This window comes from Engystomops pustulosus, chromosome 1 (genome assembly GCF_040894005.1).
Source record: "Engystomops pustulosus chromosome 1, aEngPut4.maternal, whole genome shotgun sequence".
NCBI classification, from domain to species: domain Eukaryota; kingdom Metazoa; phylum Chordata; class Amphibia; order Anura; family Leptodactylidae; genus Engystomops; species Engystomops pustulosus.
Genome location: NC_092411.1, coordinates 92,437,176 through 92,462,440, shown reverse-complemented (window position 1 = coordinate 92,462,440; position 25,265 = coordinate 92,437,176). Strand labels below are relative to the sequence as shown.

The 25,265-nt window shown below is 39.6% G+C and overlaps 1 protein-coding gene across 1 annotated transcript in view; it reads left to right on the top strand.

Annotated features, from left to right (window-relative positions):
• The window catches only part of FAM222A (family with sequence similarity 222 member A), a 67,353-nt gene that overhangs the window by 17,202 nt on the left and 24,886 nt on the right, over window positions 1-25,265 (top strand). Inside the window, exon 2 of the mRNA XM_072147328.1 lies at window positions 24,491-24,611. Within this exon, the coding sequence (XP_072003429.1) occupies window positions 24,530-24,611 (82 nt within the window). The 5' untranslated portion in view covers window positions 24,491-24,529. The remainder of the gene's footprint in view (window positions 1-24,490; window positions 24,612-25,265) is intronic.

Genomic DNA, 25,265 nt, shown 5'->3' with positions numbered 1-25,265 from the left:
CTATGGGGTTCCCAGAACAGCTTACAGCCCGGCTGACCCATAACTCCTTTAGAAGTGAATAGAGTGAAAGTTAGGAACCGATATTCAAGCTATTTTGATGGCGAAGGTGGAGTGAACCATTGCCTGACATCTCACCAATACTGGGGAATTATGGGTACTTTCTGTAAAATAATCCATTAGGCTGTAGCTGTGGTCTCCTGTTATAACAATGGAGAAAAACCGTACCAAAAAAAATGTGAAAAGCAGGTTGCCATAACAGGCAACATTTGAGAAAGCTTAAGAAAGGCTCACAGAGCAAAAACCTTGCCTGTTATGGAATAAAAGGTCCACTTTTTTTAATTACAACATTTTTCTGGAGTGCTGTTTCTTCTCCATTGTTATTTTTGGAGGGTCCCATAGCCCGGGCTCATTTAGCATGCGCCTAACTGCAGATCATTCAACGTTTTGCTGCTTGGACTTTCACATTGTATGGTCTCCTGTAGCTATGGTGCTGTAACAGAGATGATCTTCCTAGAACTACAATAGAACAGTCACATCAATGGTGATCAGCTCACTCCATCTTCAGGGTGCTTTCCCAAAAACCTTAGGTGCTAATGTGCTTTGTTTGGAGACCTTATTTGTTAGTGATGTAGGAATTATAATGCTGGCTCTACACAGCTCTAGACAAACACTCTACCACTTGGATATGAACTCTCCTGGGAGACACGTGTGGATTTAAGCAAGTTCATTCCACATTTGAACCATACAAAGGCCCGTTGGTTAAAAATCTTTTTTAGCCACATGATCCTTGGAAAGACAGATGAAGACTACATTGCTATAGCTAGCTTACTAGTTGACAAAATGATTTGCCAGTGACTTATCGGATGTTCTACTATAAAATGTGCTGTCGAAATATGTCACAGGTCAACAGCAATTTAAATGGTGTAAAACTATATATTTTACTCGGCACATACCCCTGCTAGGATTCCCTGAGTGACAGCACTGTCAGAATAAATAATACAATATTCAGAAGGAGAAGTTTAATTCGGCTAATGTATCTGTATTGTTGTCAAGTATAAACATTCTAAAAAGGGTATGAACCACCGAGATGCTGAAATGTCAGGAAGGAAAATAGAATGCGGAGAGAAAAAAAGAGACCTGAGATGGTGGGAAATCGCTGGAATGGAGAATTGGAGGCAAGAAGAAAATGAAGAATGATACCAGGCAATGACAGGAGAATAATATGATAATTGAGTTGAGACAGTTGGGTAACCTTTTAAGGCCTGGTGAGTGAAAGATATTGGAGATAATGAATGAGTGGAGTTAGCATGATGTGCCAGTATAGCACTACAGAATTGTAGAATCCGCTGCCATTTTTAAAATTTGCTTTGTAAAATAGTAATATAGGTATTGGTCTTTCCTGTTGAGCACTGCAGGTTGTCAGAGAGGCTTACAAATATTAGTTACACTTCTGTAAAAGCATCTTATGTCGTATTGTTCCTATATAATTCCTAATAGAAATTTTGGAATAAACAGACAGCCGATTGTGACTAGTGCCACACTTGGTAGGACACTATTTGACAAGTAATAGATATGGTAACACCCACATGTCAACTGTCAAGTAAACTGTTTATATTTACAGTTTCAAGATGGTGTTTTTGTCCGCTGTGCTTTCATACCTGTCCATTATCTAGTGGCTTAGGCTAGATTCACACTGCCGTTGCCCGCCGTACCGTAGCACACCGGGCACACAGCAGTGTGCGTGGAGAGGAGGAGGAGGAGGTGAGCGCTGCTCACCCCCACTCCTCTCCATAGGAATACATGACACACGGCGCCGTAATACGGGAAAAGATAGGACAAGTCCTATCTTTTTCCGGGGTGTGGAGCGGTACGGTGCCGCACGTGTGCTGTGCGCCCTTGCAGCAGTGTGAATGTAGCCTAATAATGTTTGTTTCAATACTGACGAGCATTGGTCAATATCAAGGGCCTTTTATGAAAATAAAATTCTACAGTAATTCAGTCCCACCTACAGGTTGTATAATACAATTGTTCTAGATGTTGTCCTAAATGTAATACAATTCATATTTCATTAAAGGTCTTTGTAGAAAAAAGAAAAAAAAACTGTTAAAATGCAGTAAATAAAGCAAGACGAATAATGTACTGGGATCTGCAGAGACTTTATTGTATGCCATACACTTTGTTTGCCAGTTTGACAGCAAGCTGTCTCTAGAAAATATCTGAAATTGTTGGCAGCTTTGTCTTAAAATGCAATTGTATGTAGTGAACACTGAAGTGACAGATGAAGTTTGTGAGTTTAAATAAAAGCATTTAACAGGTTTGCTTGTAAGGGAAATCTAGCCATGAAAGTTAGATGTGTTAATGTAGTCTCGCGTGTCATAAGAGCAGCAGCGTAAATTGCTTTTTAGATTAACATTTAATTAATAATGAGGCCCCGCTAAGAGGCCTGTTCATTTTTGTGCTTATAAATGGGCAGAGGAATGTTAAACGTGGCATCGCCAAGTACACTTCAAGCCCTGTGACAGAAAGTCATTCCACACTTGTTTCTTCACTTACCTATTTCTTTTAAAGAACTGTTCTAGAAGTATTTAGAGAGGGGAACAAATTCTAATTCTTCTCTTATTGTATTATGGCAGTTCACATATACTGGAGAGGAAAATATTGATCTAAAAAAATAAACTCTAAGTAATGCAATCTTATCAGAATTGTGCAGATTGTGGTTCAGTTGCATATTTCAAGTTTTTATGATTGATTTTTATCAGGTTGAATGAATGTTTTAAGGGAAACTTTTAGTCATTGAGATCAAAACAAAAACTTGTGCAAATATAATTTTTTTTTTAAAGACAACAAAGAAATTGTTGGGTTGCCAATTTGAAAAAAAAAAATTTTTTGGTAAATTACGGATTACATTCCTAAAAAAGAAGCAACATGCCAACCAACCTGATCCAGCACTTCTAAATTCTATAGAACTTATGATGTTACTATTAGCTATTAAAGTGGTTCCCCATGAATATAGGGGGCCAATACTGGGGTAAGAAATAAAAAAAAAAACACATGCTTACCTTGCTATGGCTCTGGGTTGCTTTAGTATTTCGAGGCCCTTGGTGCTTGTAGTCCCTGCACCCAACAACTGGAAGTTCCAGAGGGTCACAGGACCTACATCATCCTGACTGGCCTCCTTAGACTATGGAACAACACAGGGAGTGAAGCACCCGTCAAAATGGAAGTGACTTCCCGAGTTTGAGAGTACACATAGACCAAAACTTGAAGCACCAGACCGACTCAAGACCCAGACCAGGGCTCCAGCGGATTTTCCAGGAATATTGTAACTATTAACTGTTATATGGAACTATTAATGAACGAGTTATACTTTATATAGAGCATTTACTTCCACATGCTTCCTGAGAATCTGAAGTTTTGCAGGGTTTATTATAGGAGTAGTGGGTGCTACATCTTTAGCAGTGTGTAAATAATCAGTCACCTTTCATTGTAGTGCCAAGCACTATACTCCATTCACATAAATCTTTCTCTATAAGTTTGTTATGCCTGGCTGAGCAAATGTTCATGTGAAAGGTAGGCTAAAAATTTTATGGCAGATGGTAAATATGAACAAATTTATACTCTTTACTTTGTAAGCAGAGAAATACCATATAGATAGCTGAATGAGCATACTTAGATGTATCAGTATCTTCCATTGACTAATGATGAGTAACCTTCTCTCTGTCAGATGTTTAAGGAATATCCTGTTGATCTAATGTATATTTCTCTAAAGAATATTTAAAAGGCTACTCGACCTGTGCTTCTAATGTGCACACTGGAGTCTTTATTAAATTAGTGTTTTCAATTTAATGTAATAATCGCTATCATTTACAGATCACCGAATGAGCTGAAACAGCTGGCTCCTTAGTTATGGGCATATCTTCTTCCATGTAGGGGGCTTCTCTTTAGCTATGCTGGTACTGTAGCATCGGGTTGTCTGTCTTTCTAGAATTAGTCCTCTTTTTCATTGTAACATAATTGGAAATTTGTTGGCCACTTTTCAAAATATTTTGTCCATTATACATGTCTCTGCATGTACGTGTACCTTTGTCTCCTTTGAGAGCTTCAGCCATTCCCTGCTTTTCCCATGCTGCCCTCTGCATGTATACACAACTTCCTCTCTCACTAGGCCGTCCTCATGGCGTCATGACACACAGGAAGAGGGGAGCGGGGAGCAGGATTATTCATACTTATACTGCTGCCACTCATACTTATACTGCTGCCATTCATAGAGAATTTAAAGACATCACAAAAGTAAGTATCAGGAATGCTGAATCACTTGATTAAACATTCAGGGATTGGGTAGGAAACCACATGGGCAATTTATGTAAAAGAGTTGCCCACTCCTTTAACTTGGTAATAAAAAACCTGATTTTAGAAGTAAATCCAAATTTCCTCTTTTGTATTGAAACTTAATAAAAATGGTGGTTGTGGACAATCTGCGGTTTTACATCTTGGCTGGATATTGTGAGTGATATCTAATAAATATATGGTGAACTATTGAACATAATAAAATCTATGATCTTTGAAGTTTATCTATTCTATTAAAAAGACACGTCTTCTCTTCTAACAGATCTGTTTTTGTAAGTAATTTAAACCCATAAATTCTTCTGTTTATCATTGCTGATTTTTATCAGTTTGGTGTCCTGTTTTTAAGGGATTTTCATAATCTATAGTCTGAGGGAGCCACGAAAAATCTTTCGGCGTAAGGCAAGATCTACTTTTTAATGGAAAAGATGAATAGGACGATAAAATAATGAATGTGTGCATTGATCTATTAAAAAGTATTGTTGTTAGTGTAACTGTATGCCGTCAGTTATGACAATGCGGTCATTTTTCACTGTTATGTGCATCTAGCTTCGGATTGTCTTTTCTTATGACTGTATGTACTCCTTCTTTGATACTCTTAGCTCCGAATGGAAATTTATGGGAAGGGCTAACAAACTGTGTTAGGACACCTCCCTACTGATCACACACAGTTTGCAATTAAAAAAAAGAAATTTTATATGGAGGTAAAGATGAATTACACCTCTTATTTTATGGAATACTAAAGAGTCATGTGAGGAAAGGCAAAATGTCTTTTTTAAATTTACTTATTGAAAAAGTGTCCATCACCAACACTATCCATGTATGTGCAGGTTACAAAGGGTACACATTTATGAAGTCATTATTTACAGACTATAGTATCAGAAATAATAAATTAATTAAAGATTTCTTTTTAAATAAATGGTTATTATTTTGGCAAAACTAGACTTGACATAATTTAGATGGATGGGGTCATCCATCTCCTAAGCAGTATAGATTTCAATCACTTAATATTTTATTGGAGATGGCTATCTCAATTCCATGGTTATATTGAAGACCCTAAACTAACTACATGTTGTCCCCGACACTCGACTCACAGACGACCCCTAGTTACAGACTGGATGCTTTACTTTAGTCTCAGGCTACAATGATCAGCTGAAATGTGTCTATAATGAAGCTTTATTGATCATCCTTGTTCCCATGGTAGCACAAAATTTCAAAAATCCCCCCCCCAATTTTTTTTTTTATTTTTTTTTTTATCTGGAGTTGCAATTATGAAATATAAAGTTCCGACTTACAAATTCAACTTAGGTTCTTTAGGTTTGTACTTATCTTGTACATAACCCGGGGATTGCCTGTACCACATATTCATGAAGGAACGCTGAGCTTACTTTAGTATAAAATATTGCAGATTTAATGTGTTCATTATCAGCTAAGCCTGGCACCCAGTTTTGACATTGCCCGTATTATCTTGTACCCAACTCCTTTACGTTTTTCTTTGAAACAGAACTGATGAAAAACTGGCCACTTAAAATTACACCGAAGTCAATGGGATGACAGATTTGCAAAACATATGCAATGAATGACACTAGTTTTCATCCACTGTCCAATCAACTTCAATGTGACTTGCAGTAAAATGTTCCATGTTGATAGATACCTATCAAGTGCTAAACACAAGTGCTAAAAATACCATTGAATTAAAAGAAATGCTTAGAAAAATAAACCAAAAAGTGTTTACATTATATCTACAAATGCAATAAATTTTATTTATCCCAATTTTAAAAAAAAATAAATAAATAAAATAAAAAACGCGTTACTTTATTTTTATCACAGCATGATACAGGTTCTGGTTGTGGAACTGTATTGCACACTGTTGTGTGGAAATGTTGGCAGCAGTCGTTTTAAACTTCCACAATCTGTCCTTCCCACCTTGGCACAAAGCCTTTTTCATCCTCTGTGGACTGCTGAGACGTTATGATTATATTTCACATAAGTAAGTCTTATTGAATAAATAATACCCTTATGTATTTTTAATTGAGGCTGGGCAAGTGGATCGAGTCAATGGAATTAAAAGGTTATGCTGCAGCTTGAGGTGAACCACACACTTTGTTTAAGTGAAGGGCGACCCGATCTGTAACTTGTTAGAGGTACATTAGAGTGGAAAACCGTACTCCCACCTTTGAGCATATTTAGGCTTCTCAGATATTTTTTGGAAGTATATGAGTAGATCTGGAATTTATGGAAACCGTGAAACATTCTTTTTATGAATCTGATGAAATAGATTTTTTTTATTTCTGGGACAAACATGCATACAATTTGCTTCTCTTAAATTAAATCTGGTTGAAATGTGATTGACTGATTATTAGGGCTATTTCTTGCAGTAGCATATTAGGATATTATCAGGGATATTTCTTGCAGTAGCAACATTGGAAAGGTAGCTTTTTTTTTATTGATGTAATGATATTACTAGCTTTTATATTGCTTTAATAATTTTAGTTCCAGATTTGCTACTCTGGAGCCTGGAAAAAAATGTTAAATCTACCTTCTGTTTCATGCCTAATAAAGCAACATCTGTGACAGAATCCTCTTTTCACCATGATGTGTCCTTCCAATCCGATTTTATGGACTCCTTTCAATCCTAAATGGATGTTTTAAAAATATGCAAATTAACTCCCAAGTTCTCGGGGGGGGGGGGGAGTGTTACCAAAATCTAGGTGCCTCCTACTGCCTACATCACTGGAACGCTGTGCCTGTTTGCTTCAGGGATGATCTGTGGCGGTGCACTAAAGACTTCAATGCAAAGCATCCCCAAAAGTTTAGTAGGAGGCAGAGCGGATGCAGCGGGCTCTGGTTGGGGGCGGGGTTGTATTCAGTGCTCCAGGGGTATATAATTGCTTGTGCAGCAGGAAATGGCTGTACTGACGCCTCCTTTTTTTTTTTTTTTTTTTTTTTTTTTTTTTTTTATAAAGGAGACCATGAAAACACATCCTGTATTTGGTGCAAAGTGGATTTTGTCAATTACGCTGTTTTATTAGGTATGATGAAAGACTCGAGTCTTTCAACGTCATTTAGGGACATTTGTACAAACCTATCACAAGGCTCAGCTTTTGTCCCACTGTTTACATACAAGGCAGCATTATTAACCTGCCAGGTTTGCTCTAACTTGTCCAAACAGCCCTTTTTTCATTTCTCCAGTAAGTAGGAAAAATACTTTAATAACTTATTGATTGTGAGGAGTTGGAATTTTCTTTAACATTTTGTACTACAGATGTCACAAAAAATAAATTTATATATGTATAGTTGTTACTTTTTCTATGTTGTGGGAAGACAAATTCTAGATACAATTGTTAAAAGGTCTGTGGTTGGAAGAATGACTATTAATATCTACTAGCTGACATTCATTCAAAGGCAATTATTAAGACCGGCTTTTATTGCATATGGACTGTAAAAAAAAATCTACAAGATTCTCATTGTATTATATCGGGGATGCTAAATTTTTTTTAGACTGTCCTGCCAAAATGCAGTGAATTAGCTGCAGGTACTAAGTTATAGAGTATGAATGAGTTGTACGAAGTTATAGAGCAGGGGTCAGGAACCTTTTTGGCTGAGAGAGCCTTGAACGCCACATATTTTAAAATGTTATTCTGTAAGAGCCGTACAATATGCACATACCCCAAGTAGATAGGTAGTCCGAGTGTCACGGGTGCCCCTGTGATCTATGCCTCGGATCGCAGGCACACCTGAGCCCCTCTCCATGGCGGCTCCCCTTTCCGAGCTCACTCAACTTGCCACTTTCCGGCTCCCATCCCGCACTCGCTGGCAGTTTAAAAGGGCCAGTGCGCCACTGATTGGCGCTTCCCACTTCCCGGGTTCCTCTAAAGACCAACAGCTCCCAGCATTCCCTGCCGAATCTTAGTGCTTCATGCCTATGAGGAAGCTTTCCACATTGTTTCCTTCCCAAGTGTTGACCTCCCGTTGTGACCCCGGACCTGCTCCTTCGCTGCCAGCCCTGATCTCTTGCTCCATCCCCGACCTTGCGTCATTGCCGCCTGCCTTGACCATCTGCCTGTTCTTGACCAAGAGACTGCCTAGTGATCCTTTACCTCGACCTTGGCTGCCATCGTGGACAAGTTGCGCCTGTGAAACGACCTGGTGGTACCACACTGCAACAAGACCATCCTGCTTTGCGGCGGGCTTTGGTGAAGACCGGGTGCCACTTAGATTCTGGTCCCAGGTGTCTGCTTACATCATTGTCCGCGGTGGTCCAGGGGGTTCACTACTCCACATCCTGACTTCTTCCACATGCATCCCAGTAGATATTTAGTCACAGCATAAAAAAAAGAATATTCACTTACCAGCGCTCCCTGAAGGCAGCTCCTCATCGCTCCGACGGTCTTCTCTTTAACCCAGGCTTAGACGATGGTGGTGATGGCACTTGGGTTGTACAAAGGACGTAGGCAGCGGTAACATCGCTGCCTGTGTCCAGTGATCAGTCTAAGAGACACACAGCAGCCATCACTATTTATTAAAGATCTGTCTGAGAGCCAGATGCAGCCAACAAAAGAGCCATATCTGGCTCCCGAGCCATAGGTTCCCTACCCCTGTTATAGAGTATGAATGAGTTGTGTGTGTGTGTGTGTGTGTGTGTGTGTGTGTATAGTACTATGGGATCTTTTCTATATAACATGTATTGTTTCCATTTCTATGCTACAAGATTACATCTTGCTGCAGTATTTTAATCTCTATATAATATGGACTACATCACTGTTAGGACTACCCACGTGACCAGAGGGCTACTTGATTACATGAAAAGATATAAATAAATGCCATTTCTTCTAAATCTTTTCCAACTAAACTGTTTAGCTCTGCTCATTTTGATCTATAGCATGCTGCTTAAATAGTACACTGCATTCTCATGGTGACTTGTTTCCCTTAAAGAAGTGTATACCATGCTTTGTGAATCCAGGCTAGGTTCACATGGCTTTGTTGTGTATACCTTGTTTTACATTATGTATCTGCCAGCCACAACTTATGCTAAAAAGGGTCCCTTAGAAGACCGTAAGAACCTAATTTTAAAGGGAATGTATTGCCAAATTTTTATTCTGACTTAATAAAACTAAATGGCAAAATTATCACTTTTTTCTAATCTGTGTTTTATTTTCTGATTAGTGATATATTTTATACATTTAGTCATATACTTTACAGTAGTCTCCTGGTCATCATCAGCAAATGTCTGCTTCTGACTCATAGAGGTCAAATGAGGAGTTCTATGAGCATGATATGTGCCATTTACCATCAAAATCCATCATGATAAACCAGGGTCACTTACTCATAGATCCAGGCACCGTGACTGTGGTAATATTCTTATATTTGTTATACATATCCAGGTGGATGGAGAAGAGAGAGAGCTGGGATTTGGTTGAGACTTGTCCAGCTCTTTGGGCTAATTAGCAAAAAAGATGTGATAGTTGATTTTTAGGATAACACATACAAGAATTCTTGCAGAGTATTAGTATCTTCTGTATGTTTATGATGGAGCTATTGAATTTCATTATGTGCACGTACTAATAAACATAATGCTGGTGACTTTTGATAATTACTGTAGTTAAAAAAATATTAGTTAAAAAAAATCCACCACTGTCAGTGTGCCTATTCTTGGCTGGGTATATAATCTACACCCTTCTCAAGCCAGGGTCGAAATTAGCCGGAGTTGTTTATGAAAATTCAGAATAGTCCTGGAAAATTCCAGAATTTATGGAATTTTAAAAGAGCGGGGTCATCTAGTCCTGATTGTCATTTGTTGAAGAAGTAGAAGACTGCATCACAGCTCAAGATTAGATAAACAAGCTGGAGTCTCTCTTTATTCACCCATAATGCGCCAAGGCATTATGCATCAAGCTGTATCAAGCATGATATCTTCCTTGATAAAAACTGCTTAGGCGGTCGAAACGTCACATGGTTGTGAATAAACACACCTAATCTTGAGCAGAAATGCTACCTTGGGATCCATGGATCAACAGTCTGCATGCACCTTCTGACATTTTTATCTAAAATTGGTGGAGCTGTCGTTTCTAGTCATGATTGTCAGACATGCTCTACTAGTAATTGTCCAGGAAAAACTTTATGTTGTGGACATTTTGCAGATGGTGGCAAATACATAAACTCTGTTCTTTTGTGTAGCTGTATGTGACATTTAGCTCTTTTGTAAAAGAAAGGTTTACCAGCCTCTGGTAACATATTATGACAAATGACAAACTCTGCTCTGCTACACGTGTACTTATTTGAACTCACCTGTGCAGCAAACTCATTTGTCTGCTCAGCTTGTTGCCATAGAAAGTCTGATGTCACAGAGGGAAGTCATCTTTTATGTTTTTTTTTTTTTTTCATGAAATGCTAAAGATTGATTGTTGAGAACAGGTTGTTTGTTGATTTGTTTTGCATACATGTAAAGCGTAGCTGCGCCAGATATAAAGACGCAGATTGGCTTTTCCTCAGTTATGGCAGGTGGACCAGGAAAGGACATTCTAGTTGAACTCTCTCAGGACAACATTTTGCATCAGCTGACAGGACGTGAGATGTGCAATGTCCCAGTACTTAGCATTAAATTAGTCATCAGCACTAGGATTAATTTGGGATCAGGAGGGACCCATTTAGTACAATCTGCCACAGCTTTAAGGATAAGCGCTGCATACAATTACAGCGGTTAACAATTACACTATTGTGTCCTTGTGTTTTTGTGCACCTGTTACGGATTTTTTTCATTTGTTCCATACAGACTTTCTGGAACTGGAATTATTATATAGCAGTAGTTAAAATAATGTGGTATAATTTTGTGGCTTATAGCCTGAAAATGCTATCTCTAAAGACAAATGTTCTAGGTTCAGGTGTGCTATAAATGACAGTCATCTTTATAGTTACTGCTTGTATTTTAGAAAACACTATCAAAGGGAATCTGTCAGTAGGCTTGGGTGAGCGTAAACCTCAGTTGCTTTAGTAGATGCTGGTGGCCTAGGGGCAACTAAAGTAATGACAGGTATTTTGTAACATAGTTTAACCTTTACCTGGCATTTTTAGGCACATTGGCATTGCCCTTCTGAAAGCCAGGGTTGCGCAGATCACATTATTTCGCATAGAAATATTGTGAGGTGTACTATCTTCAGCTTCAATCTTGACAAAGGGTGAATCCTGGATTTCTAGATTAAAACAATTGTCCTAGATAGGCATTTACTTTTCTTTACAGTATAAATGATGTTACTAATGGTTAAGTTGTTATCTGGTTGTTGTTTTTTGATGCTGAAGACCTCTCCTCACGATAGGTCCTCTGTATCAAATCAGGGTCTCCAGCGGCAAACTATTCCAAGTTCAATAGTTGTGCCTGATTTTAAAGGAGACCTAAATGTCTGCATAAACATTAGCACCAATTTTACTGGGACTGGCTAAATATCTCATGTGTACAGGCTGGTGTGAACAGATGTCAGGGGAAAGTAGGATATGGCATGTTCAATTTCAACAAATTTTGGTCAAGGGATAAGCTGTATCTGATGGGCTTCTTCCCTGATTTAGAACATACACACATTCTGCATCAAACTGAATGGGAAATCGAAGGAAATAGATGTCTACTGAATTACCGTTTTTTGGGATTGTCCAGACGATAAAGGGGCACGGCTTGCTAGGCATGGTTGTCAGGCAAGTTCTAACTTTTAATGCAAAGTCAAAATTTGAACTATTATGTTGTGGATATTTTTCAGTTTTATCTGTCACGTTAATGTGTTTGTATTTAAGAAAACACTATCAAAGGGAATCTGTCACTAGGCTTGGGTGACTGTAAACTTCAGCTGCTTTAGTAGACGCTGATGGTCTTGGGTCAACTAATGTTGTGACAGGTGTTTTATAACATACAAACCTAGCAGAATGAGTCCCTGCCTCCCTGGTGTTACTGAGTTTAACTTTTACCTGTACTTGCATCTTTGGCCTAGTATTATGTGAGCCATGCCTAGTATTATTACTCACAGTAGATCAAAAGGCTGTTGGACAGGATGGTTTATTCATTGAATAGGAAGTTTGCTGTGTGCTGGGAAATTTCATCCCCTCTATTCGGCAACCCCAAGTTATGTACATGTGACATGTAGAGGCCTCCTCACGTGCCATCACCACCCACAGCAGATCTGAAATCATTGTATAAAATGAATTGCCTGCTTCTTCATTCCATGTTCTCCGGATATGAGGGATGCTATAGAAAGGCAGTCATGTGTTCTTCATCAGTGCTCTGTATGCTCTTGTTTTTCCTCTGATCTCTCCCTCCCCCCTGTGGCTCTTCCTCTCTATTCTTACCGGTTCCTCCCCCACACTACCCCATCAACTGCAGATTTAGTTATGCATAGACAACTGTAGCAGAAAATCTAATTTGATGATTAGCAGAACTGCCAGGATCACTTCATGTCAAGAGATGCTATCTCTCTGCTTTCTCACTGATTAATCCCTCTCACAAAACAGCTGCAATGAACTTGCCCCTAAGGGCGGATTGTAGCCTTCAATGTATCTTCAGTATGCCCTGGCTATTGCAGGCAAAATGAAACCATGTCCTTAGTAACCTCTAGTCTTTCGGGTAGTAATATAACCCCTGATTAACTAATTCATGTTTCATGTGTTGAAGTGACCTTGATTTCTCTAACAAATTCTTTGGAGCTATAGAACCAAATGTTAATAACTGAAATAAAATAACTTCAACCTCTATAAGTTATCAGAAAGGTTGTGCCTTTATATAGATGTGTCCTTTCTCGACTGGAAGGAGTTGAGTATTGTAATATACACAGCTTTATAAAAAAAAAGTTGTCGTATGTGTTCTTATGTCAGGAATTAAAGGTAACACATACGGTATGTTTTTTGTTTTTTCTTTAATAACTGGTCTTCTGTAGATATCTATAGGCAATAGCCAAGGTAAGGGGGAAAAAATATATACCTCTTGTTGAGCATTCAGTGAATACCAAAGAAGTGGAAATGAGATACTCCTAATTCCTAGATTAACATGAGTGCCAGAAACTTCTGATGCTTAACGGCCTGCGGGAGGTCCCTGCTCACATATAAAAAAAAACAAAAAACATATGACCATATGAAGTGTCCTGGTCCTTAATGCAGAGAAATCCTTCTTCATTCATATGCCTAAGAGCATGATGGGCATGGCCACTGGACTTCATGGCAAAATGTTTAAAAATGATTGTTCAGACATTAGTGTGAAATCTGTGTACTGATCATCTTTACATATTAGTCATCAGACGTGTGACTGTTTACTAGCTCTTCACCACAGATATCCTGGGGTCCCCCATAAGATCTCACAATTAACATGAGAAAATATTTGTGGAATTTGGTCGTATTGGGGATAAGCAGCTGCCCTCACGATAGACTTATCTTATGAGAATAAGTAGAATTAGACAGTCTATGACTATGAACCGTACTTATGGTTCCTAGGACAAGGCCACTAGGATCTACCAAAAGAGAGCTAACGTATAGCAAAGAAAGTAATGGTAATTTTAAGGTATTGATCTTTTGGTACTATAGATTTTTGGGACATTTAGAAGTAATTTAGAGTAATTTATGTTTAAATAAAGAAGATTTTAGTTTATATGTTTATTTCATATCAAACTGAAATAAACTCTTCCATATGAAATGTACTCTCGGTCAACTTAAGAATTATTTTTCATTCTTTTTTTTTTTTAATTATTAAGCCACGTTATGCTGTAACCTCTCTTCTATTAGAGGTCAGAAGTATTCGGCAGTCATTAGTCCTGAGAACACAATAATTTGCTGTTTCCGACTGAGTGGCTGCAGTCTGCTTGCAGATGGGGTAGTGGAAACAACAGAGTTAATGGATATATATATGTTCATGCATGCTTGTTTGGAGGTAAGGAAGCAGATTCATTTACTAGCGTACGGTGGAAGAGCGGTTGCCCAGAGGCAGACTTGCATTGTTGGCAAATGTTTTTTTTTTAATTTGGGAAAGAAATGGTTGTAGATTTGTCCTGGGGGTCCTGTGTTTCTGCATATGATTTCTGTAGAAATTTACAGGGGCAGGGTTATATTGTAGCACTTATTGGGGAGAGAATTTCACTATCCATAGACTGCATTTACTGTAGAAGTTTATTATCTACGACTTTATAATAAACCCACTATATGTCATAATCTTTACCATGTCCGTCTTTTTCAAACTAATGTAGACTGGTTCCTGTTTTCCTCAGTTGTTCCTGCAATTTACACAGGTTGTTATAATATCTGTAGGTCTCATTCACAAGACTGTAATGGGGGATGTGATCTGACCCCCACAGTGTCTCGCCACACCACAACCAAGCTGGGCGGGAGCCACATACCATAGGACATGTCCTATATTTGGGCACATTTGTGGTGCCACCTGGCCCTGTGCTCGTCCTGGGATCCGGTCCAGACAAGTACCTAGCCATGTGTATGTAGCCTTACACTGAAACTAAACTTTTGAGCATATTTTATTAATTTCATCAAATAATAATGGAGGTGATAATAGTAAACTTTGCAATATATTTAATTTATTGGGGGAAAAACTTTTTTTCCTCAAATAGGAGTTAGACAATTTAAAACTCATATCTGCTGTACATTAAAAATAGCTGAGCTGTATGGTAATGTATGGGGTTGAGCTTCTATACAATGCATTACCCGTGTACAAGAGTGGTGCAGTTTTTGTATAGTTTAATTGGTTCATTGTAGATATGGTTTGGAAAAGACTCAGGCCCATCAAATTCAACCTATAAGTCATCGATTGTTGATCCAGACCAAGGCAAAAGAAAACGTTGGCAGGCACCAATTGGCGGAATCAAAGGAAAAGTTCCTTCTTGACTCAAATATGGCAGTTAGAATAACTCCCTGGATCAATTAATAAATTGTTTTATTCCCAAAAGATGTGATATGTTTGTACATGCCCAAGAGGGGCCTGGATGCCTATTCTTATAAACAAAGTATCATTCATCACAACATCGTTTTGTAAGTCTCTTACAGTAAAGAATCCATGTCTTTTTCTTATGAGCATCTATTCCTCTCTTGATACATACCGTCATTTTATTTGCCTTATTAGCAGCTACAGGATACTAAAATAAGAAATTATCATCCACCAATACTCGCAAAACTTTTTCTGCTGCAGTTTTACCAAGTAATCACTGTTTAAAACATAATTTCAACCTTCTTTGTTTCCTCAGCCCAAGTGCATAACCTTTCATTTACTTACATTAAATTTCATTAGCCATTTCTCTGCCCAATCCTCCAGCTTTTCACAAATCCCTCTGTAATATTATACTACCTGCCTTTATAGTAATTACTTTGCAGAGCTAAGTATCATCTGCAAATATTGAAACTCTACTGTGTAAACCCTTCGAGGTCACTCCTCCCTCCTAAACCATGCTGATGCTGGGTTGTAAGGTTATGTACAGTGAGATACTCCAGGATAGCATCTCTAACAAACCCCTCAAATATTTTCTCAGGTCTATAGTTTCCAGGATTGCTTTTTGATAATTTTTTGAATATAGGCTCCACATATATGCACCAGTCTTGGGGAACAAATTCACAAGAATTTGGGGAACAGAACCTCTCCTTAAGAATAGTTCAGATAAAAAATATAATGTCGTGTATATCACAAAACATAATTCCATCAGTATACGGCTGTGTATGACATCTGTGCCTGGTGATTTGTCTATTTTAGGGGTTTTAAGACTTGGCTGCAATTGTTGCTGAGTGAAATGGCTGACATTTTACAGAACATTTACATTATTCCTGATCATGTCATCTGCTGTGTGATATTTATTGGTAGAGACAGTTAAGAAGGCAGCTTTCAATAGATTGACCATTTCCTAGTCTCCCTCCACCATGACACCCATTTTATTTCTCAGAGGGCTCAAACTTTGTTTTTAATATCATATATGTATTTGTATATATATATGTATATATGTATGTATATATGTGTATGTGTATATGTATGTATGTATATATGTATATGCAGAGGTCGCACTAAGATTTTTACAGAAGGGTAATAATACTCCTCCTCCTATTTTTGGGGAGTATTTTTAGCCGAGGAGGAGTATTAAATTTTTTGTAATAAAAATATAAAACTTCTAGCTGTATATAATGTTAACAGACGCTATTCATACATGAAAATCATCTTCACCGCGCGCTCACTACACACACACACAGCAGCACGCGCACTACACACACACACAGCAGCACGCTCACTACACACACACACAGCAGCACGCGCACTACACACACACACAGCAGCACGCTCACTACACACACACACAGCAGCACGCTCACTACACACACACACAGCAGCACGCTCACTACACACAGACACACACATACACAGAGCAGCACGCTCACTACACACACACACAGAGCAGCACGCTCACTACACACACACACAGAGCAGCACGCTCACATACACACACAGAGCAGCACGCTCACATACACACACAGAGCAGCACGCTCACATACACACACAGAGCAGCACGCTCACATACACACACAGAGCAGCACGCTCACATACACACACAGAGCAGCACGCTCACATACACACACAGAGCAGCACGCTCACATACACACACAGAGCAGCACGCTCACATACACACACAGAGCAGCACGCTCACATACACACACAGAGCAGCACGCTCACATACACACACAGAGCAGCACGCTCACATACACACACAGAGCAGCACGCTCACATACACACACAGAGCAGCACGCTCACATACACACACAGAGCAGCACGCTCACACACACACAGAGCAGCACGCTCACACACACACAGAGCAGCACGCTCACACACACACAGAGCAGCACGCTCACACACAGAGCAGCACGCTCACACACACACATACATACACACACAGAGCAGCACGCTCACACACACAGCAGCACGCTCACTACACACACACACAAACACAGCAGCACGCTCACTACACACACACACAGAGCAGCACGCTCACATACACACACAGAGCAGCACGCTCACATACACACACAGAGCAGCACGCTCACATACACACACAGAGCAGCACGCTCACATACACACACAGAGCAGCACGCTCACATACACACACAGAGCAGCACGCTCACATACACACACAGAGCAGCACGCTCACACACACACAGAGCAGCACGCTCACACACACACAGAGCAGCACGCTCACACACACACAGAGCAGCACGCTCACACACACACAGAGCAGCACGCTCACACACACACAGAGCAGCACGCTCACACACACACAGAGCAGCACGCTCACACACACACAGAGCAGCACGCTCACACACACACAGAGCAGCACGCTCACACACACACAGAGCAGCACGCTCACACACAGAGCAGCACGCTCACACACACACATACATACACACACAGAGCAGCACGCTCACTACACACACATACATACAAACACAGCAGCACGCTCACTACACACACGCACACACACAGCAGCACGCTCACTACACACACGCGCACACACACAGCAGCACGCTCACTACACACGCGCGCACACACACAGCAGCACGCTCACTACACACACGCACACACACACAGCAGCACGCTCACTACACACACGCACACACACACAGCAGCACGCTCACTACACACACACACACACACACACAGAGCGCACTCACTACACACACACACACACACACAGAGCGCACTCACTACACACACACACAGAGCGCACTCACTACACACACACACAGAGCGCACACACTACACACACACACAGAGCGCACACACTACACACACACACAGAGCGCACACACACACACAGAGCACACTCACACACACAGAGCACACTCACACACACAGAGCACACTCACACACACAGAGTGCAGTGAGCGCGGTGCACTCCACAGGTGGGCCTCGCATTCACCTGGCGCTGGTCTCCGGTCCTGCCGGGATCCTACAGCCGAGGAGCGCAGCCCCGCTGTCCACGTGTCTCCCGGGCCTGCGCTCCCGCTCCGGGTCTCTCTGGAGCGCTGCTGACACAGAACACTGTGTCACGTGTCCCGCTGAGCGGCCCGGCGCGCGCTGTGATCGCGCTACTAACATTTCCCTCTATTGCAGCGCGCGCCGGGCCGCTCAGCCTGCGCGCTACAGGAAATAATTGCCATGCGTTCTTTTACGCATGGCAATTATTTTGGGGGGTAATTGCGCCTCATCACGCGTCTATGACGCGTGGTGAGGCGTTAATGCGACCTCTGTGTATATGTATATATGTGTATGTGTATGTGTATATGTATATATATGTATATATATGTGTGTATGTATGTATGTCATACATGAAAAATAATTTGGTATTATTTCTTTGGCAGTATTTCTTTCTCTGTTTTTAAATCTTTCATTAACTCTTTAATGGAAACTCCACTGGCGAGCATCAGTTTTGGATGGTGCTATTCATGAATTTAATAGGGGGTGCTTATTCGGTTGTTAGTAATGCATGCCAAAGTTATTAAAGTGGCAAGCAAAAGAGTTGAACAACTCTCAGTTAAAGAGAACTCTGTTCTCCGTTCCAGCCCCTCCCACTTGGCACTGCCTAGTCACACAGCAGATGCTAATGAAAGGTACAATATAACATATCATTTTTTCTAATACAAAAACACTTTGGCAGTGTATGTACTATGCTCTGTGGGGACTGGGGGAGTGCTAAAAATGGGTCTCCTGGTGACAGGTTCCCTTTAATTAAAATACGTAGGGTACTAAAGCTACCTTTAGTATAACCAGTGGGGGGCCACTTTAGATTGTATTAATTATTGCAATATGTGGTTGGGTTCTAATGTGTTTAGTAACTTATTTTGCTATGGGCCATGGATCCGATTCAGTGGATCAATTCTGACATGATCACTTCTACTTCCATAAAAAAGTGAATTCAAAAAATGAATGAAAAGAAACAAATGAGCAGCGCGTTCTGCACCGTACTGCAAGCTCCTCCATTTGCCTTTGAGAGAGAGCAGGAGGACAGATGGAATTTAGACAGGCGTTTAGAGTAATTACTCTGTAACGAGGATTTTGTTGTGAAATTAGTATCTTAAGGAGGTGGCGCAGATATCTTTCAAAGGATGAATACCTCATTAAGAATCTGAATAAAGGAAAAAAAGGAAGTGACGGTTTACAATTGGAGCTCGGCAGACACCTGCCTGGTTTTAAATAACAGCTTTGTCCTTCTCCTTTTAAAACTTGTATCAGTTTTGCTGAACTGCTTTGTTTAAGTGATACAAATCGCTTGTGTTTTGCATACCGTGGAAAGTCTGTAATTCTAAAAATGTATGTCACAGTGAAATGAGTCCTGCTGCTTGCAAACCTCCATTACTTTAATACAAGACTTAATGTTACCTCTTGTTAGAACCTTAAGAATACTTTAATTGAATTGGAAGTATAGGAATTGATGATGGGTAAATGTGCCTAGACTACTTGCCAGTCACTGGCAACAAATGCGTCAAAGTTTACAGTTAATGTTTCACTATTGCTTTCAGGATGATTCTGTGTCATTGCATCATTAGGACCTGGCTAGTATAGTTATACAAATTATTATTATAATTAAGAAGCTTGACATTGTATCCATGTGGGCTATACACTTCACCTATAGGGGTAAAATGAATTTTCTTTACAGATGATTGTGAACCCCTGACTTCTAAATGACCTAGCCTCAAGACAATTCAGCCTTTCCAATCTATCAGAAACTTGTTTTTTCCAAGTCCCGATGCCTGACATCTCCTTATTAATGTAGCTGACAAATGGCATAACAATGGACTGGATACATGTATAGTAATGATTCCTTTATTTTATTTATAATAATTCCTTTATTTATATAGAACACACAAATTATGCGCTGCACAGAGCTTGCCAAATCGGTTCCTGTCCTCAATGGGGCTCACAATCTAATTAACCTACCAGTATGTTTTGGGAGTGTGGGAGGAAATCAGAGCACCTGGAGGAAACCCATGAAACATGTAGAGAACATACAAACTTCACCCTGGGACATGAACCCAGGACCCCAGTGCTGCAAGGCTGTAATGCTAACCACTAAGCCACCGTGCTGCCCCAAGTAATTTGATGCCTTAGTGTAAAGGAAAACGACCACTAGGAATAACAAAAAAACAAACTACAGATACTCACCTGCACTCCTTTTTATCCCAATCTCGGCTATGTTGTTCTTTTATGTTCACACGCTAGGATCACCTGAACAAAAGACTTACAATTAGCAGGCCAGAGTGCTAGGGCAAGATGCCCAGCTCTCTGTGCTGCTAATTCTGCATGAAGAGGAGCTATGAAGTTTGTTTTTTGGTATTTGGAGTTGTAGTTTCCAATGCAACATCAGCTGCATAGTGTGTCACATAAAATGGGTATACAAACTCATGCACCAGGCCTTCTATCAGAGATGACCACATTTCAGAGCATTGTCAATAACAAAATCCACACTGCCAAATTCCTATAAAAAGTCCTTTCATTCACTTCCTCTGTGGTCCTATTAACTGTATCTGTGACCTATCAGAAGACATATTTGATTACATTTCTCCTTTAAACTTATCTTACGAAGAATGAGTGACAAATGTTGAACAATAAAGATTAAGGTAAAACTGATCTAACATCTATGTCAGGGTTCTGGGTCAGTGGACCCCCCGGACCATCGCGGGAGATGGTACTAGCCGACACCTTGGACCGGAATCTAAGTGGCACCTGGTCTTCACCAGAGCCCGCCGCAAAGCAGGATGTTCTTGCTGCGGCAGGGTACCACCAGGTCATTCCACAGGTGCGACTGGCCTGCGGTGGCAGCCGAGGTTGTGGTACAGAATTGGAGTCCAGGAACAACGTCTGGAACAGGCACAAAGTCAGCGTAGGCAGAGATGCAGAGGTCAGGTCCGAGGTCTCAACAGGAATTCAGCGGAGCAGCGGATCGAAACAACCGGGAACACACTAGGAAGCTTTCTCTATGGCAATGAGCGCAAAGATCCGTCAGGGAATCATGGAAATAGCCGGCCTTATAAGGAAACCCGGGAGTGCCAGCGCCAATCAGCGTGGCGCTGGCCCTTTTTATCTTAGAGTGCTGGTGCGAACGCAACCTAGGGAGTGTTAAAATGTGCGTGGACCAGAGCGGACGAGAGTGTGAGCGTGGAGAGCAACGCAGAGGGGCACTTATGTGCCTGCGGGACATGGATTGCGGGGGCACCTGTGACAATCTATGTCAGTAAAATGGCTTCTACATAGGGAAACGTCAAATTGTATTTAATATATGTATGATGACTTGTTGTGTGTGGCTAGTTTTTCGTATAGTGGCATTTCTATCTTTTAGATGCTCTCTTATCTGTGAAGAAAACCATCTTTTTTTTTTTATGTCACGTTTTCAAGTGAGAACAGTCTGTGTATATTGCGTTGCTTGAGAGTTTTGCTCTGGTAGGATGCAGCAGTGAAAATTTGTATAATGAAGCCATTCATCTACTTCTAGCAACTGTGAAAGCAGCAGTTCAGCACAGGATTAAATAGAAACAATTGCTAACCTTGTGTTGTACATACCTCTGATTAAACATGTATGTATCTTGACCAAGTTTATTATCCGTTTTCTGTGGATAAAAATACCATTCCTGGAGATGTGAGCCATGAGAACAAATGTTTTCTAAGACATGAAAACTGGTAACAAATGACTGCTGTAATGCCAGTAATACATATCAGGAAGCAACTACACAAAACTTGTGTAAAATAGAGGGCTAAACCAGAGTAAAACCTCACTCCTTTTATTTACTATGCTCTAAAATCAATTAAAACCACACTATTTTGTGTGTAAATATCCTAAACGTGTCATAATAACCATCAGTTTGTACTCCCTCCATAGACCTGGCCCCACAAGTGCTGTTGAAGACGGTGCAATGAGGTACAGATAAACACAAGTCAAATTAGCAGCACCTAATATGGCAATATAATACCAGTGTAAAAAATAAAACAATACATACCACCAAGGTCTTTGCATGGAAGGGGGAAGGCCACTTTTTTAGAGGATACTAAATAAAATTTGTTAGTTTTACCCATAAGGGCAAATGTATTACATTGTATATGATATCTTAATTTGACACCATCATAATTTGATATCTTCTGTATTAATAACCTATGATTTGATAGTGCGAATTGTACTTACAATTGTAGTTACAATCCGGACCGTCTCCCTCTATCCCATAGAGGGATACAGAGATGGATAGATAGATAGGGAGGAATGGATAGTTAGAGTGATAGAGGTAAAGAAAGAGGAATAAGGAGAGGGATAGGGTGATGGATGGATAGGGAGGGATAGAGGTAAAGAGAAAGGCTTAAGGAGAGGAATAGAGAAAATAGATATTTATATAGAGTGATATGGAGATTGAGAGATGGATAGGGGTAAGGGGATGAAGAGAGAGTTGGGAAGACTGGAGGATAAGGGTATATGGAGATGGATGGTTATAGCATTGAGATATCAGCAGCCAAGTGTACGAAATATCCATTGAGGTAGTTGAGTGTCCATAGAAATTCAAATATGGAAATAAAAATCAAGCATCCAATGGGATACAGTAAAATATAGAATTTTATAAGAGCACACATGGAGACGACCGATACGAATGTGTATGTTGTTTTATGATTTTTGCATAAAATTCAATGTTTTACTACTCCCCGCTAGATTTCTATCTTCAGAATTGGTTTTCCATAAAAATATTAATATATTTCCAAGAAGGTCTAGATAACAAAAATGCATTATTTTTAAATCATAAATCAATGGTAAACAAAAAAAATATGTATTCTAGAACATAAAATAGTTTAAATAGTTTTCTAGTAGCTTTATGGGATAAAATATAGCTCTTTGTATAAAAGATAAGTACTTTTATACACTAGATGCGATGACTCCTTTAATATTTTTCATTCTTGTACCATGGAGCAAATACAGAAAATGACTGACCATGGATTGATATTAAAGTTCTGTGATCCCACCTTTTCTTTCTTCTCTCATTAACCCTTTCACGGGAGTGCTCGTTAGAATATATATGTTGCAGATACAAGAAGGTAAAGATCACATGCCCTCCTCCCACTGATGCTTAGGAGTGTTTATCTCCAATTACTTCAGTCTTGAAATGTTTACTTTAAAGTAAATTGCTCAGGGTTGTTTTAGCTTTGACTGTCAGGGAATAGATGGAAAACCTGTTGACATTAATCTTAAAAGGCCACTAATATAACAAATGTAATCATCTGAATGTATGTATTTATCTTCAGCATATGCGCTTGTTTGGCTTAAATATACATTTAATGGAGATCAGCATCTTATGGCTTCAATTAAGTAGTATTTATGTTATGATGGGTCTAAAATATGCATTACACACAAATACTGAAAGAAAATCTTTATATATCATTTTTTCATAGGATTTGCTCAATATTACAAATGATGCAGATCATCATCCAGATCAAGTAAATGCAAGCAACTCTAATTCACTTTTTTAACAACATATACAATATAATATATACAGAATGGAGCCTTCAATTGTTTATGACTAGAAAGTTACAATTGCAGTTACAATAATATTGTTTTTAATATAGTCTTACTAGAAACCAAAATTATTTAAATTACTTGGTAATGTGGTAGGAGAGGATGACCCGTGGGCTAAGGGACATTAAGGCACAAAAATAATGTATGTGAAATCTAGAGGACCCTTGTAGATGAAGAGCTGGTAACACTCTTTAATATATTCTAATACTGTGAGAAGTTTCTTGCCTGTGTAAATATTTTAACTGTGTGTTCTTATAATATGGATGACTTTATTGCAGCCACATAATTGATGTGGCAAGTAACAGAGGGCTTTTCACAGTCACGGATGTAGATGGCTGCAATCTCCCCTTTCTGTGAATAACACGCAGCAGACTTTTCCTGTCAACAGATCATGTTGCTGCAGTCTTCATATTGTGGGATTTCAATTTGCGGTTTTTTTTTATAATTGCCAGCAGCTTCTAATTTCTAGGGACGATTCCGTGTTTTCAAGATGGATGTTTCTAGGCAGCTAATGCTCTTTTTTTCCTTTGATATTAAAGAATGAATTTAATCCTAACTCCGGTCAGTAGTTTATCAACTAATGTTATTAATTCTTTTTGCAGTGTGACCATCTGCCTAGGTGACCATAAGTCCCTGTAACCATGTTGGCCTGTCTTCAAAGAACCCAAAATCCTCCAGTAAAGCACCTTGTATGTTCAAACAAGGGACTGGAGCCTCGAAAGTGTAAGTACAAATAAGATCTTTTCTTTTCGACTTTATTCCCCTTTTCAAAATGTATTTTTTTTAATTCAGTTTGTCGCATCACGACAACATTAAAACAGGAATTATAATCGGTGATGGATTTTTTTTTTTTTAAAATTCTAAACTAAAATTCTGCAACTATGGTAAAATACAACAGTGGAATACCTTATCTGTGTGAACATGACTCACATGCAAGAATTTAATGCAGGATCAGAGTTCAGCAAAACAATTGGACATTTTTCGCCTAAGCTTTTTTTTTTCTCTATCGTTTTATTACATCCGGTACTGAAATGGTTAAGCCGCAGCACTGGGGCTTTCAGCTGAAACAGACTTCCATATCCAGTGGCACCAGCTCAGTGAGAGATATGACAGGGTCTGATAAGGCCCTTTTCACTTATTTCAATAGGCCTCTATTTTAATACAGCTTCCTTTGTCTAAATTCTGGGTGATTTCACTTCTTATGCAATTCTCTTTATTATGTGTTCCTTTTAACTCCCACCATGCTGAATATGGTTGTCTACCATCAACACAGAGTGCTCATATATGTTAATAATGTCTTCTCCAGGAAAGGTCTTGCTGGTTAATAAATAATATATCGCTTTATTCCCATGCCCCTCGCATTTCTTAGGTAAATCA